The 13,633-nt window shown below is 35.8% G+C and overlaps 3 protein-coding genes across 3 annotated transcripts in view; 2 read left to right on the top strand and 1 right to left on the bottom strand.

Moving 5' to 3' along the window:
• LOC129790574 (uncharacterized) overlaps positions 1-13,633 on the top strand; it is a 60,572-nt gene that overhangs the window by 31,807 nt on the left and 15,132 nt on the right. The gene's annotated exons all lie outside the window — the stretch shown is intronic.
• Positions 153-5,366, top strand: LOC129790545 (sterol carrier protein 2). Its single transcript, XM_055828103.1, has 3 exons — positions 153-374; positions 2,720-4,130; positions 4,932-5,366. The coding sequence occupies exons 1-3, from the start codon at positions 330-332 to the stop codon at positions 5,120-5,122; spliced, it is 1,647 nt and encodes a 548-aa protein (XP_055684078.1). The 5' UTR covers positions 153-329; the 3' UTR covers positions 5,123-5,366.
• Positions 5,256-12,809, bottom strand: LOC129790547 (UDP-glycosyltransferase UGT5-like). Its single transcript, XM_055828105.1, has 4 exons — positions 12,638-12,809; positions 10,187-10,450; positions 6,614-7,641; positions 5,256-5,925 (listed from the first exon to the last, which is right to left on the bottom strand). Exons 2-4 carry the CDS (start codon positions 10,442-10,444, stop codon positions 5,634-5,636), a joined length of 1,578 nt encoding a protein of 525 aa, XP_055684080.1. The 5' UTR covers positions 10,445-10,450; positions 12,638-12,809; the 3' UTR covers positions 5,256-5,633.

Below are 13,633 nucleotides of genomic sequence, written 5' to 3'. Positions count from 1 at the left end.
TTCTTTATTATTTACAAGAGAATCCTGGAGCCGGATGAAGCAGAAAAGTTTCCGGGAAGAAGAAGGAAAGAACAAAAACACAGCAATCTATGAAAGATTTTTGAATTACGCGCGCGCAATGAAAATGTCAATTAAATCGACTAAAGCGCCGACTGGTGGAGACTTTTGCAAGTAAAGAGCGAGGAAATTGGCTGGTTGGATTTTTTTCATTCATCCGCCGCATCTCACGTCAATTATTTCGCAAAAAGTGAAAGTGCCAGAAGGGACCTTACACAGCCCACAAGACATACTCCAGAAGATAATTCTCAACGAAAGGAAAACACAGCAAAATGGCTCCAAGGAAGGTGTACGTGGTTGGATGCGGAATGACAAAGGTTGGTGGACTTTGTTTTCCTTCTTTTAATTCTTTCCCAACGAGATAGGCGTTGTTTTCTCCCTGCGGGCAGTGATTCTCAAGGGGGCCCGTAGTAGGTTACAGAGGAATAATCAAGAAATCATTTCCAATCTAAGAATTTATTGGAAAATTAATGTTTAAAGGGATTCAGGAGGAATTCCTGGAGGATTTCCTTTGAGGATCTGAAAAATCGGGGAAAATTCATAAAATTTTCGCACAATGAGCAATTAAACATCTTTGAGATATAAAGAGCGGATTGAGGTTGTTTTGTGTGCAAAAAGATTGTTTAGTAAATAAGACATTATTGTTCTATTTTATCAAGTATTTCGCTCATTTTATTCTTCTTGAACTTTGATCCGTCTCCTCTATGAGAGTTTTGCAAAAAAAAATTGCAATTTATGGAAGAAAATTTTCAGGAAATTTATAAATGTTTCATGAAAATTTAATTTTTCTGTGTTTTTTTTATGTGAAAAGATTTTTTGCAATTGTAAGGTTTCCATTAAACTACTAAATTTTGAAGAATTGTAAAAAATAAAATAAATTCGGAATAAAAAGCTGATCAAAATCTGGAACGCTGAATTTTGTTTCATTCAAAATCTAGCTGTTTTTGCTAGTCGAAATCAGCACTACATCAACTTTGGAACTAGAAAATATTGTTATTTTGAGAATTCTTCATGAATAAAAATTATTAAAAAAAAAAGTGATAAAAGTTATTTTATTTTTATGAAAATATCAAAATATCGAAAACTAACAAAAAATTAGAATTTTTAACCAATTAACGATCAGCGATTTTATGGTTTTCTAAACAAAATATGGTCATTTTTGGCAAATTTTCTCTGATTACTATTTTAAATTACATTCAATATGGGAAAAGTATGTTAATTTCTTAACCATGGAGGAAAAAACTGGTACTTGCTGCCAGTTTTACTTTTTTAAACCGCCATAAATTAAAATCTATCCAACCTATATTTATAAATTCCACATCGATGTGTTGGCGGATTCAAATATGTAAGTTTGTCAAAAGAAAAACTGGAAAAAATGTTTTCATTATAATATGTAGAAAGTTAAGCTCAAAGTTTGAGGTTAGAAATTCGTCTTCTCCAAGTGTTAAATATGCAAAAGATTACATTCTCTATTAAACCGATTTCTTTTTAGGATATTCATTAAGGATCATTGAATTGACCCTTAATGGAAATTTAATAAAATAAAAATAAAAGATTTAAAAAATTCAAAAATAGTTTTGAGGTTCTATTTGATTTTTTTTGCCCAAATAGGATTTTTTCCTCTAAAATATAAGCTGATCTATGTGCTAAAATTAATAGGTTAAGTTAGATAAATTACATAAATAAGTTCAAGTTTTATTTTGCTGTAATAACTTCTTTTAATCATTTGGAATTTACAAGAAATAATTAAAACTAATTAAATTAATTACAATTTTGATGACATTTCAAAATGGCCACACTGTCCGGGAAATTCTTCTTAAAAATTTCATGAAACTTTCAAACTTTTCCGTTAAAACACTCAAACCTTTTCTTCCATGGAAATTGCGCAAAGAAAATGTTAATCTTTTTAATCAGTTTTTTTGAAAGAACATTTCTCATTTATTTTTAAATGCTTTTTTGTAATAATTTCTTTCCTCAACACCTTCGTTAACCCTTTAAGGTTTTTTGGGTCATACGCTGACCCAAACGTGAAACATTTTATTTTTTCAATTATTTATGAATGTAATTGTTTTTCCATGTTACAAATGCATCAAATTCACGCATAAGGGGTCAAAGAAGACGTTCTGAGTGAGAAAAGTCCTCTAAAAAAATTCATAGAATAAAAATCGCGATAAAAGAGCGCATGTTTCAATGTTTTTATGTTTCACGTTGGACGTTAAAGGGTTAATTTATGTTTTTTTTCTGTAGTAAGTTTTCTACAAAATTGATATAAGAAAATGAAGAAAATAAATATAAATTGAAGAATGAATATTGCAGGTAGGAGGAAAAAAAACTTTTGCGAATTTTGCAATTTTCCTGCATTTTGTTGAGGTCTTGATGGTGAAAGAAATGGATAAATTGTGGGAATTTTATTATGCGCAGAGAGGAAAAATAAAATAAAACTCAAGTCATTGAGTTGGGGGGGCCTTTATCACCTCAAGTGGTGCTCAATTGTGTTGAGAGAGAGTGAGACGGGAAGGGAAGCTATATATATGGCTTACAACTGGCTAAAGTTCAAAGCAAGATTAGAAATTTATCTGACTGAGAGAGCGAATGAGAGAATGCTCTATAAAATGCAAATAAATGAATGAAAAAATTTAATTTCTACTTGTTTGCCGGATAGTTTGAAAAGCCGGGAAAGAGGCAAAATTTTGATTATCCCGACATGGCTAAGGAGTCCATAACGAAGGCTCTACAGGATGCCCGGTTGGATTATTCAGCCGTTCAGCAGGCATTTGTGGGGTTTGTCTACGGGGACTCGTGTAGTGGGCAAAGGGCTCTGTATGACATTGGAATGACCGGGATTCCCATTTACAATGTTAACAATAATTGCTCCACCGGGTCAACTGCCCTCTTCCTGGCCAAGCAGCTCGTTGAGGCAGGAACAATTGATTGTGCCCTTGCTGTGGGTTTTGAGAAGATGGAGAGGGGTTCATTGAGTGCAAAGTATTTAGACAGAGCAAATCCCAATGAGAAGCATGTGGGGCTCATGGGGGAGCTGCATGACATCACGGGGAATCCACTAACAGCCCAACTCTTTGGCAATGCTGGGTTGGAGCATATGAAGAAGTATGGCACAAAGCCGGAACATTTTGCCAAGATTGCCTATAAGAATCACAAGCATTCCGTCAATAATCCTTACTCACAGTTCCAAGATGAATACAGCCTGGAGCAGATTATGAAATCCCACTCAGTGCATGATTTCATGACGAAACTCCAGTGCTGCCCAACGAGTGATGGATCAGCTGCATGCATCCTCGCTTCGGAGGACTTTGTGAAGCGTCATGGGCTTGAATCACAAGCTGTGGAGATTGTTGGCATGGAAATGGCCACAGATCTCCCGTCGACATTCCAAGAGAGGAGTATGATGAAGGTTGTTGGCTACGATATGACTCGCCATGCGGCACAGAAGCTCTTTGAGAAGTCAGGGTACAAGCCAACGGATGTTCAGGTTGTTGAACTTCATGATTGCTTCTCAGCCAATGAGTTAATAACGTACGAAGCTCTCGGGTTGTGTCCTCCCGGGAAGGCTGGAGAGCTAATTGATCGTGGGGATAACACATACGGTGGGAAGTATGTTGTAAATCCCAGTGGGGGCCTTATTTCGAAAGGACACCCTCTTGGGGCAACAGGCCTTGCTCAGTGCTCCGAACTCTGTTGGCAGCTTCGCGGGAAGGCCGACAAGAGGCAGGTGAAAGACGTTAAACTTGCCCTTCAGCACAATTTGGGACTCGGTGGGGCTGTTGTGGTCTCCCTGTATCGTCTTGGTTTCCCCGGGAAACAATCCCCATCCGCAGCTCCAGCGGCATCAAAAGGAGGTGCAAATAGTAAAGTTAAGCCCACTCCGGATGGCTTCAAAGTCTCCCCGTACATGGAATTCCTCAAACAAGCCATGGAGGAGGATCAGGAGAATCTTGTGGAGAAATTCCGTGGGGTTTATGGATTCCGCGTTACAGGAGGCCCCAATGGGCAAGAAGGCTACTGGATTATCGATGCAAAACGCGGGAAAGGAACTGTGATCTACAATGGAGGAGGTAAGGATTGATGAAATGTTTCAATATGACGTCATGAGAACTTATTTGAAGAGTACCAAATGGGGAGTGTGAGAGAAAATTGCCAAACAACGGGACCAGCTGAGCAAATTCGGTAAAGATTTGTCAGAAAAATGCAACCAATGACGTCATCTAATTGTTCTTTATACTTGTGAAACATTTACCCTGATGTTTCATCGGTGTTTTTTTTAAACTTTATTTGATAATTGAAAAATGTTTTTTTTTAACTATTTCGCGTCTACGTTAAACATTGAAATCTAGATGTTTTCAAATGCCTTTTTTCAGTCAGATCGTTTTCTTTGGCCTCTTTTGTGTGAATTTGATGCATTTGTAGCATGGAAAAACAATTACATTCATAATTAATTGAAAAAATAACATGTTTCACGTTTCCTTTCCTTTTCCTTTTCCTTTTTTTAATTTTAAGTTTCAGTCTCTTTTCAAAATCTTTCTGAATTTTAGAATCTGATAATACCTTAGGGAGGGGTGGGGAGGAAAAAAAAAGAATCTGATAAAAATGCTGAAAAATAAATTTTATTTAAGTGACAAAATATTTTTCAATTCCCAAAAAAAGTTTAATGAAACATCCATGAAACATCACAGTAAATGTTTCACAAGAATAAAGGAAAAAAAAGGATAAGAATTTGATCCTTTAAGTGGAAAATGAAACGTCTTTTCAACGTTATTTTAAAGTATTTGTCAATCAAATAAAGTCATGACTCATATGGGAACGAATAAACTCCTTTCGACGGGAATTCATCAAAGAAAATATTCTTTTCTTCCCAGTTAAATGCGACGTGACCATCATTATCAATGACAATGATGTAACGGAGCTCCTTTCGGGCAATCTTAACCCCCAGAAGGCCTTCATGACGGGCAAAGTGAAAATTCAGGGCAATATGGGGCTGGCAATGAAGCTCGTTGAGCTCCAAAAGATTGGCCTGCAGAAACTCGGGCAGATGAAGTCCAAACTCTAAAGGAAAAAAAAACTGGGCAAAGGAGGAAGTTTTGTTGAATTTAAATTTTTATCGTCTACGGTGTGTGTGAATGGTAAGTTCTTTTGCAATAATTTCATTTTATTTTTTTATTTTTACAAAAAATAATTCAGGGTGAGAGGCAAAATGAGCTTTTTTTATTTTATATACATTTTGTTATATAATTTGTAAAATATAATAAAATCTACAACAGTTTTATGGTGGAGAGAAACCTAAAAAAACAAAAGGATGGATTTTTTCTTTTCTTAATTTTCATTATTGAGAAAAAAAGGAACTTTCAAACGCCAGTGCTTGAAGAATTTTTTTAAATAAATTTTCTTTACAAAAAAATTAAAGAATGAAATGTCTCAAATTCGTTGAAATGCCCACAAAGAGCAAAAGAAAAAGAATAAAAAAAAATACAAAAAGAAATTGTCATGATGGTCCCAGTGGACAAGCACTGGAGTCAACAGCACGGCCGACACAGCAAAGAAAATGAAAATTGAATTTTTCTTTAATTCTTCTTAACTTTATCGCGATTTGTTGGTTGTTTTCGACGTCCTGAACTGAAAATACGTCGCAGGAACCAAATCCATGCACCCAGGAAGGTGAGAAGCCCCACAAGGAGTGTAGCTATCACATCGAGAGAGTGGTAGATGTACCAGGGAAGGTGAATGCTGTGGGAACGCGTAAGAGGGGCACCACCTGTCTTTATCACATGCTCAGCCCACCACACGGCTGTGTCCAGGGGATTCTTAGGGCGATTCCTGTATGCGTAGGAGACTCTCTTGGCGTTTGTGAGGTAGCTGAAAAGGGAGAAAAAAAGGTTCAGAATGTTTATTAAGGGAAAGTTTTTTTTTGAGGAATTAATTAGGCTTTGATTTGAATCCAAAATTATCAAAATCGGTTCAAGAGAACAGAAGTTATGACAAAATTTGTCTAAAGAATTGAAAGAATCAAATCAAAAACTTCTGGGAAAAATTTAAAATGGCGGTTGGTGGAAAAACGTCTGCCATCTGTTGACAAGAAGCAGAAGTAATGGCTAATTCTTCTTAAAGTCTCAACAACTTGAAGTTTGTACACTTTTCTTTGCGGAACGGTTTAATGTGTTCCCGGAAAGTGCTATAAGTGGGTGGAAGTTGTGCAGGATGACTGCCCATTGCATCAGGAAGTTTCTAAGGGATTTTAGGAACTTCCTTTTCAACACCCGGATAATTCTTGATGTTATCTTTGGGTCAAAATCTGTTCATTTAGGAAGTCCCTTTTGTAAATGCGATAAGCATTTTTAGAATCAGTCTGGTGTTGAAAAGAAGGTTCTTAAGATCCCTTAGAAATTTCCTGGCACAATGGGCAGGATGAATATACAACTTCCAGCAACTTATGGCACTTTCCGGGAACACATTTAACCATTCCGATCAAACTTCAAGTTGCTTTAAAGTCTTGAATTTCCTTTGAGGCTCCTTAATTGTGTTAGAATTAGAAAGTTCTCCTTACCTGGCGTCAAGAGTCTTCTGTAAGGCAGCATGGACGGTTTCTTTGCTTATCTCCTCATAAGGCAGGACAACGCCCATTCCTCTGTGTTCCATTGAGGCCCCATTGTAGAATTGATCCCCATACATGGGAGTTACGATCACGGGGACACCACAGTAGGCGGCCTCGGAGCTGCCCAGGAGGCCTCCGTGTGTCATGAAGACCCTCACCTTGGGATGGCAGAGAATATCTCGCTGTGGCATCCATTTGCGGAAGAACACGTTGTCGGGTTTATTGGGGATGGTCTCATTTTCCCACTTCCAAAGAACCTTCTGTGGTTGCATGGCCAGTGCTTGGAGGATCCCATCGCGTTTGGCAGCTGGGAGGGTTTCTGCGCGAATCATTGATCCCCAACTGATGTAGATGACCCCATTGTCGGCACTGTCCAGGAATTCCCGCAGCTCTGGATCGAGTTTCGAATCGAGCGTATTCTCGTGCGTGCTGAAGAGGTATCCACCGCCAATTTCCACCACAGACGGCGGGAGGGGTTTCGTACCACTTAGGGAGTAGTGTGTGTTCACCATGATGAGGCTCGTGCGCTTGGCCAACTCCCCAACGTCGGGAATCCCTGGACCGAGGTGTTCAGCCACAATGCTGTTGGCGGTGCGATCATTGAAGAGCTTGTAGGCAAATTTAAAGCTCTGCAGGGTGATCCAATTGGCGAGACGCTGCCCGAAGGTCATGTCTTCGCTGTAGCCCATAAAGAGTGTTGGGATGTATGAAGGGAAATTGGGGATGCCCACACGGTCCAAATGCCACGGCTGGAGGGTGCAGCTGCTGAGCCCGATAAAGGGCGCATTGAGACGATGCGCAACGGCCAGCAGGCAGTCTGTGTTGAAGCTCTCCGTGATGACCAAATCAAAGGTCTCCCCAGACGCAAGGAGATGCTGCAGGGCTGCCGATCCGAGGGCTTTTCGGCAACTCTGTGTGCCCCAATCGTAGAGCATGAAGAATTCGAGAAAGTGATTGTACGGTCGACGATTATCAAAGACCTGTGCGGGGGAAAAGACGAGAAAGAAAAAGAAATAAGAAGGAAAGCAAATCAGTGGAGGTTGAATGACCGCCGCGGCCAATGCACGGGGAAATTGCGTAATCCCCAATCTTCTGGCCTGGTTCCCCACAGTAATTCATCTTTGCTTTGCAATAGATTTTCTTCAATTTCTTTTTTTCTTCAAATCTCATGCGCCAAAGAAGTGTTGGAAATTGTTATGCTTTGCTGATGGATTTATGGTGCTATGCAGGAAAAGAATGTCAAGAGAAAATGATCATGACATTTTTTCCTGACATTTTTTTGTCATTCCCTCTCACTCCCACTAATGTATTTCTGTATCTTTCATCTTTCTCTGACGCATGCTTCCGACATTTTCATCATTCTTTTCTGTGCACTCAACATGTTTTTCATTTCGTATTATTTTCTCAGTATTTGGGGATATTGGGGACCTGTAGGAAGATACAAAAAGCCCGGAAGAAGTGATTTGTGTGGTCAAAATCTAGAAAAGAATCCCGTAAAAATTGGTCAGGGAAAGAATGTTTTGATTTTTTACTTCGCGCATTTTCACATATTTGGCCGCTAAATGACCATAAATTTCCACTTTTCACGGCTTTCCTGGCACTGAGAACACTTCAGCAAAGCCCATTTTCACTTTTTCATGGAAAAATATCCCCAAATACTGAGAAAATAATACGAAATGAAAAACATGTTGAGTGCACAGAAAAGAATGATGAAAATGTCGGAAGCATGCGTCAGAGAAAGACGAAAGATACAGAAATACATTAGTGGGAGTGAGATAGAATGACAAAAAATGTCAGGAAAAAATGTCATGATCATTTTTTCTTGACATTCTTTTCCTGCATAGCACCATGATTGATTCTTTCGTTTTTGCGGAGTTTAAATAGTTAAAAATTGTTGGAATTGGATGGTTTTGTTGCCAATCTGTGAGAGAGTTTTTTAAAAAAATTTGTAGAGGTTTTAAAAGAAGTTTAGGGAAGAATTTTTAAAGGAGAGATGGGTTGAAATGGTTGAAGTTTCAGGACTTTTAAATTATGAACTAAACACGCGATTCTACAAAAAAAACTGATTATAATTTGCAGAAGGATTTTCCAAATTTCAGCGTCTTAGAAAGTTAAAAAAAAACATGTTTAGAAAAGATTGAAAGAAAAACTCTGAGAATGATCATTTAGGGTCCTAATCCTTAATTTCATTCTCTGATAAACTTTGTGGAGAAATTTAAGGTCTAAAAGTAATTAGAAAGGGCTCTGAATTATATAACGGAGTGCCTAAATAAATATTTTTATATCAGATTTTTTTTAAATCAAATAAAAATTCTAAAGGTTTTTAAATCTTGAATTTTAGGGTCTTAAAAAAGTGCTGGGAAAATAATTTTAAAAGGACCTACAAATTATTAATTGTCCAGAGTTAAGTTTCAGTATTAAGAGAATAAATTTTAGGGCCTAAATTGGAGGCTAAGTTTGGAGTCAGAAAGAAATTACGGTTCTTCAATTAATTTTCCGAATTTACGATATTTAAAAAAATAAAACAAATAAAAGTATTTATGAGGTTTTTAAAATTTGATAAAACTCAGGAAAAAATTAAAATCGTTAGGATTACATACAAGGATATTTTTTCTTTTTTCAAACCGAATTTAAAATCTTTAACAAATCGTAAGAATTTTCTCTATTAGAGAGATAATAATTAATTAATAAGTTAATTTGAAATTCGTCAGAATTAAAATTAGGAAAAAGTAAAAATTGTGAAATTCACGAATTTTAACGAGTTTAAGACTCTTACGGAGAGAATTACGAGGTTTTCTTTTTGAAAAGAGTAAGGAGACTCGTTAAACAATTTACGGGATTTATGAAGACTTTTAATTATTCGAATGATAATAAATCTTTTTCAGTCATTGAAATTAATTCTCTTTAGAAAAAGCAACGACAGTTACCTGTTAATTTACTTAAGAAATTTTAAAGAATTTAATTAAAAGTTTCATAAAGATTTAAAAGAAATTTTCTCCTCTAATAAATGACACAAAATTCTCGAAATGATTCTCCTCTTGAACTTTTTGCAATCAATTCTAATAAATGTTTTCTGTATCTCTAGAATTCTAATAATCAAGAACAAGATAAAATCTCCTATTTATCATACTCAATCACTTTTTCGTCAACAATTGCTCCACCACCAAACCGCAAAAAGTCATTAATTTGATTTTATTGCATGTTTGTTAGTTTTTTTGGGGAAGTATTTTTGTTTAATGATTCTCTCTCAGCTATATATTGAGTTATTATTATTATTATTAGTTTGTCGCCGGCACGATATACTCTCTGTTTATTTCTGCCAATGATTTTGCAAAAATCTCAGGGCGTGAATTTTTTTTATGTGTGCTGCGAAGTCATTTGAAACGACTATTCAACATCACCTCTAAGCTCTCTAGGCTAGAGCTGGAGAATTAGTTGTAAATGGAAGATTTCCGCGTGTTTTTTTTGTAAATTGCAAAAAAGAATTTAGTTCTAAAACAAAAGGATTTAAGAATGAAGACTTACAGCCAAGTCCATCACATTGAGGAGACTATTGTGCTCCTCAATGACCAACACACGGAGATTGGTGGTATTTGCGCGATCGGGAAAGTGGCTCAACACCGTGACCTCGTGCCCTCGTGCCGCCAGGGCCTGCATGATGGGCTGGAAGATTTGGTAGTGACTCTCCCCAGGGTGCGGGAAGAGCCCCAATATCCGGAAGCCGTAGCAGCAGCTTCCATTGAGGAACATCACAAAGCAAAGCACAGCCACAAATCGAGACATTTTGAGCTGCAAATTCAATGGAAGTTTTTATGTTTAAAAAATAAAGGAATTTTATTTTATTGAAGAGATTTTTAAGTTTTTGAGGCAAAAAGTGGATTTTCACAAATTAGAATTGGAATGGAAAAAAGGAATCAATTAAGACGGAAGGAATGCCAATTGAGGTGATAATTAAAGATTCTCAAGCAGGTTAGTGGAGGTTTAGAATTTCTGATAAGAGCTCGTTAAAATTTGAAAAGTTCTATCTACGTAATTCTCTTCTTTTTATCGACTTATACAAAAGACGTTTCAATCCTCATTGAATGTTCTTCAGGTAACCAAAATATCTAATAAAAAAACAATTTTCACCAACAAACTCCTCACATTTTAGCTAAAAATCCTTTTTTTATAGATTCTGATAAAAATCTTTTCTATTTGTCAATTTGTTAATTATAAGATATTTGGTATTTTGAGAACAATCTTAAAAGATTTAGACATTTAGAGTCTTATAACTGACGAATTGTAAGAAAAGATTTTTTCGGATTTGATCCCTTTCTTTAATTTTTTTTTCTAGAAATTTTGGGTTTTTTTCAATCTCTATAAAATTCTTCTGAATTTTCCTTAAAACTCAATTTGAACCAATTCAACTCTTGTCTCCCCTAACGCTCAGTGAATTAGATACTTTAATCCAATAGATCTTCTTTGGGGAAATAACTTAATCTTTTGCAATTTTTTTTTTGCATTTTTTTTCTCAATGATTTTTACTGATTTCTCTTTTTTTTCTTCACGTACTTTAACTCTTTACTTCCTCGCCCTTCCGCCTTGTGCAAGGTGCATGTAATTGCAAAACAAAATGATGCACCGTCATGTGTACAGATAATTGTTTACTTAGAATAATAAAACAATTATTTTTTGAAGAGAAAATAATAATTCTCAGAATGACATGACTTTTCTATTTCAAATTTATTTGTATTATGATTTTTTTCTTTGGCTCATTGTAAATCAGTTTTCTGGGAAGATTTTTTTTTACTAAATTATGAAGAAAAAGATCAAATATTTTTTGGAGAAGAAGAGAGGAAAAAAATGGAGAGAAGAAGGAGAAAAACGTTAGAGAACAAAAAAAACTGAAAGTTTCTTGAGAAGTTAGTCAATAAGTAGGTATAGGTAATGCAAGAAGACCATGAATGGCATTAAAACGGCAAAACAATCTATGTTGAATTTTTTCTATGCTGATTTATTTGCCGTTAGCGTGCAAAATGATCGCACAGAGAGAACAAATCATTGCATAAGATCGTTGATTTATGTGATCAGTCAGCATCAGCACCTTCATTCATTTCTTCTCTTCTCGCATCACTCTTTGGGTGATCTTTCGGCAAATTTTATTTTTCCGTTTGTTTCACGATCTCCCTTTACGTGCGATCGTGTGATCTTCACTACGTAGCTAAAGATTAGAGCTAAATGAGCTAGAGTATAGTAGCAAGTAAGCGCATAGGTCATGGTGACACTGCCCAATTGACGATCACGTTCATGCGCACGATCGTGTTTCAATGATCTTTCCTTCTCAATTTATTTATTTTAATTAAATTAAATTTAAACTGTCCCGTCTTCTTCTTCTTTATCATTCACAAACGCACATTTTTCTCTCTTATCTCGTGATTACGCGCCGATGTATTTTGTTTTCTTTACGCACACACAAAAAAAAAACTACGGGCGATGAAAAGGGAGGAGGAGGAGGAGATAAAAATAAACATTTGGCATTTGGAAGTTATATATACCTACATATTCATTTATTTAAAAATGTTTTAATGTATGCGATGGAACACACAACCATTAAACTAAAGAAAAAAGAAATATTTTGAAAGGAATTTCATCTATGAGCTCCACGACAAATTTTGTTAAAACCACAAAGAGTTTGAAGAAATTTTCTTCTTTTGAAAATTTCTTTGGAAAAAGTTTATTGTTGCAAGATCTTTCACAATTTTTATAATTTTATAATCCAGTTTTATTCCTCAAAACTTTACACAAATGGGTATTAAAGGGCACTGCCAGCCACCTGCTTTAACATTCCCATTTTGCCAAGATACTTGAAAGAGATTTTTTTCCTCTCAGAAAATTCTTCTCAAGAATAGTCGTTGTATTTTATCAAATTTAGGTCATCACGATTCGGATTATGTAAAAGGAAAAGAAAAAGACAAAAAGAACAAAAATGACACCTACATCGCCTCAAAAAGGGGGAGTTTAGGTAGTAATTGTACGTTAGTTTCCTCCGCACACAGAAGTAAGTTTGTTTTTGCCGTACAAACGACGTGATCCCTCACTTGTACCTCAACCGCATTTAATGTACCGACCGAAGAAAACACTCCTCACTTTCACGAGACACAAAAGTGGACTGTCGATGCGGAATAGAGGTAATATTTTGTAGTCTTTGCAAGAGCGGTGTGGTTGAGATCATTTGGCGGTAACGTATCGATCATTTACTTTTGGCGCGCGCGCGCAACTTTACGACAATTTTGCAAAGTAGTGACATCTGTTTGGGTGAGTGGGAAGCTGCATAAAAGCTTTGTTAAAGCTTTATTTTAACCCATTTAATGGGGTAGATTCTGATAAAAATCTTTTCTTTTCTTACAATTCGTAAGTTATAAGATTTTTGGTATTCTGAAACAAATTTTATAAGATTTTGACATTTTATTTCTTGAAGGAAAATTACTGTTCAGGGCTCTTTAAAGATCTTTATGAATGCTTTCTCTGGAACAAAATTCTTTGTTTTTTTTTTATCTAGAACGACAATAAAACGATTCAAAAATACCATCTGTCAAAATTTTACAAGAGCTTTCAAGTTAATAGAAAAGAAAAAAAAATATCAGAATCTACCTCTATGTCTAAAGTTGGAAAAGAATTTTGAAATTACAACAAAAAAATCATTTTTATGTGAATTCGCAGAGAAAATTCACAGAAGGGTCATTTCCTTAATCTAAATGACCTTTTATAACAACAAAATTCATGCATTTTATGTGAATTTTTGAATTTCGCGCCTGAAATTTTGTTTGAAAATGATTTCTTCTCTGCAAACTTTTTGAAGGTTTTTTCTTTCAATTCAGGTGAACGGAGGACGTTTAAATCTTTTCTTTAATCATTCCTTTGTTGCAGAATATCGAGAATATCAAGGAAACTCAATTTAATGACACAGAACGACCTAAGAAATCTAAAATAGAA

The sequence above is a fragment of the Lutzomyia longipalpis genome, chromosome 2 (assembly GCF_024334085.1).
Source record: "Lutzomyia longipalpis isolate SR_M1_2022 chromosome 2, ASM2433408v1".
NCBI lineage: Eukaryota > Metazoa > Arthropoda > Insecta > Diptera > Psychodidae > Lutzomyia > Lutzomyia longipalpis.
The sequence above is the reverse complement of the archived record's forward strand: the minus strand, read 5'-3'. Positions and strand labels throughout refer to the sequence as shown.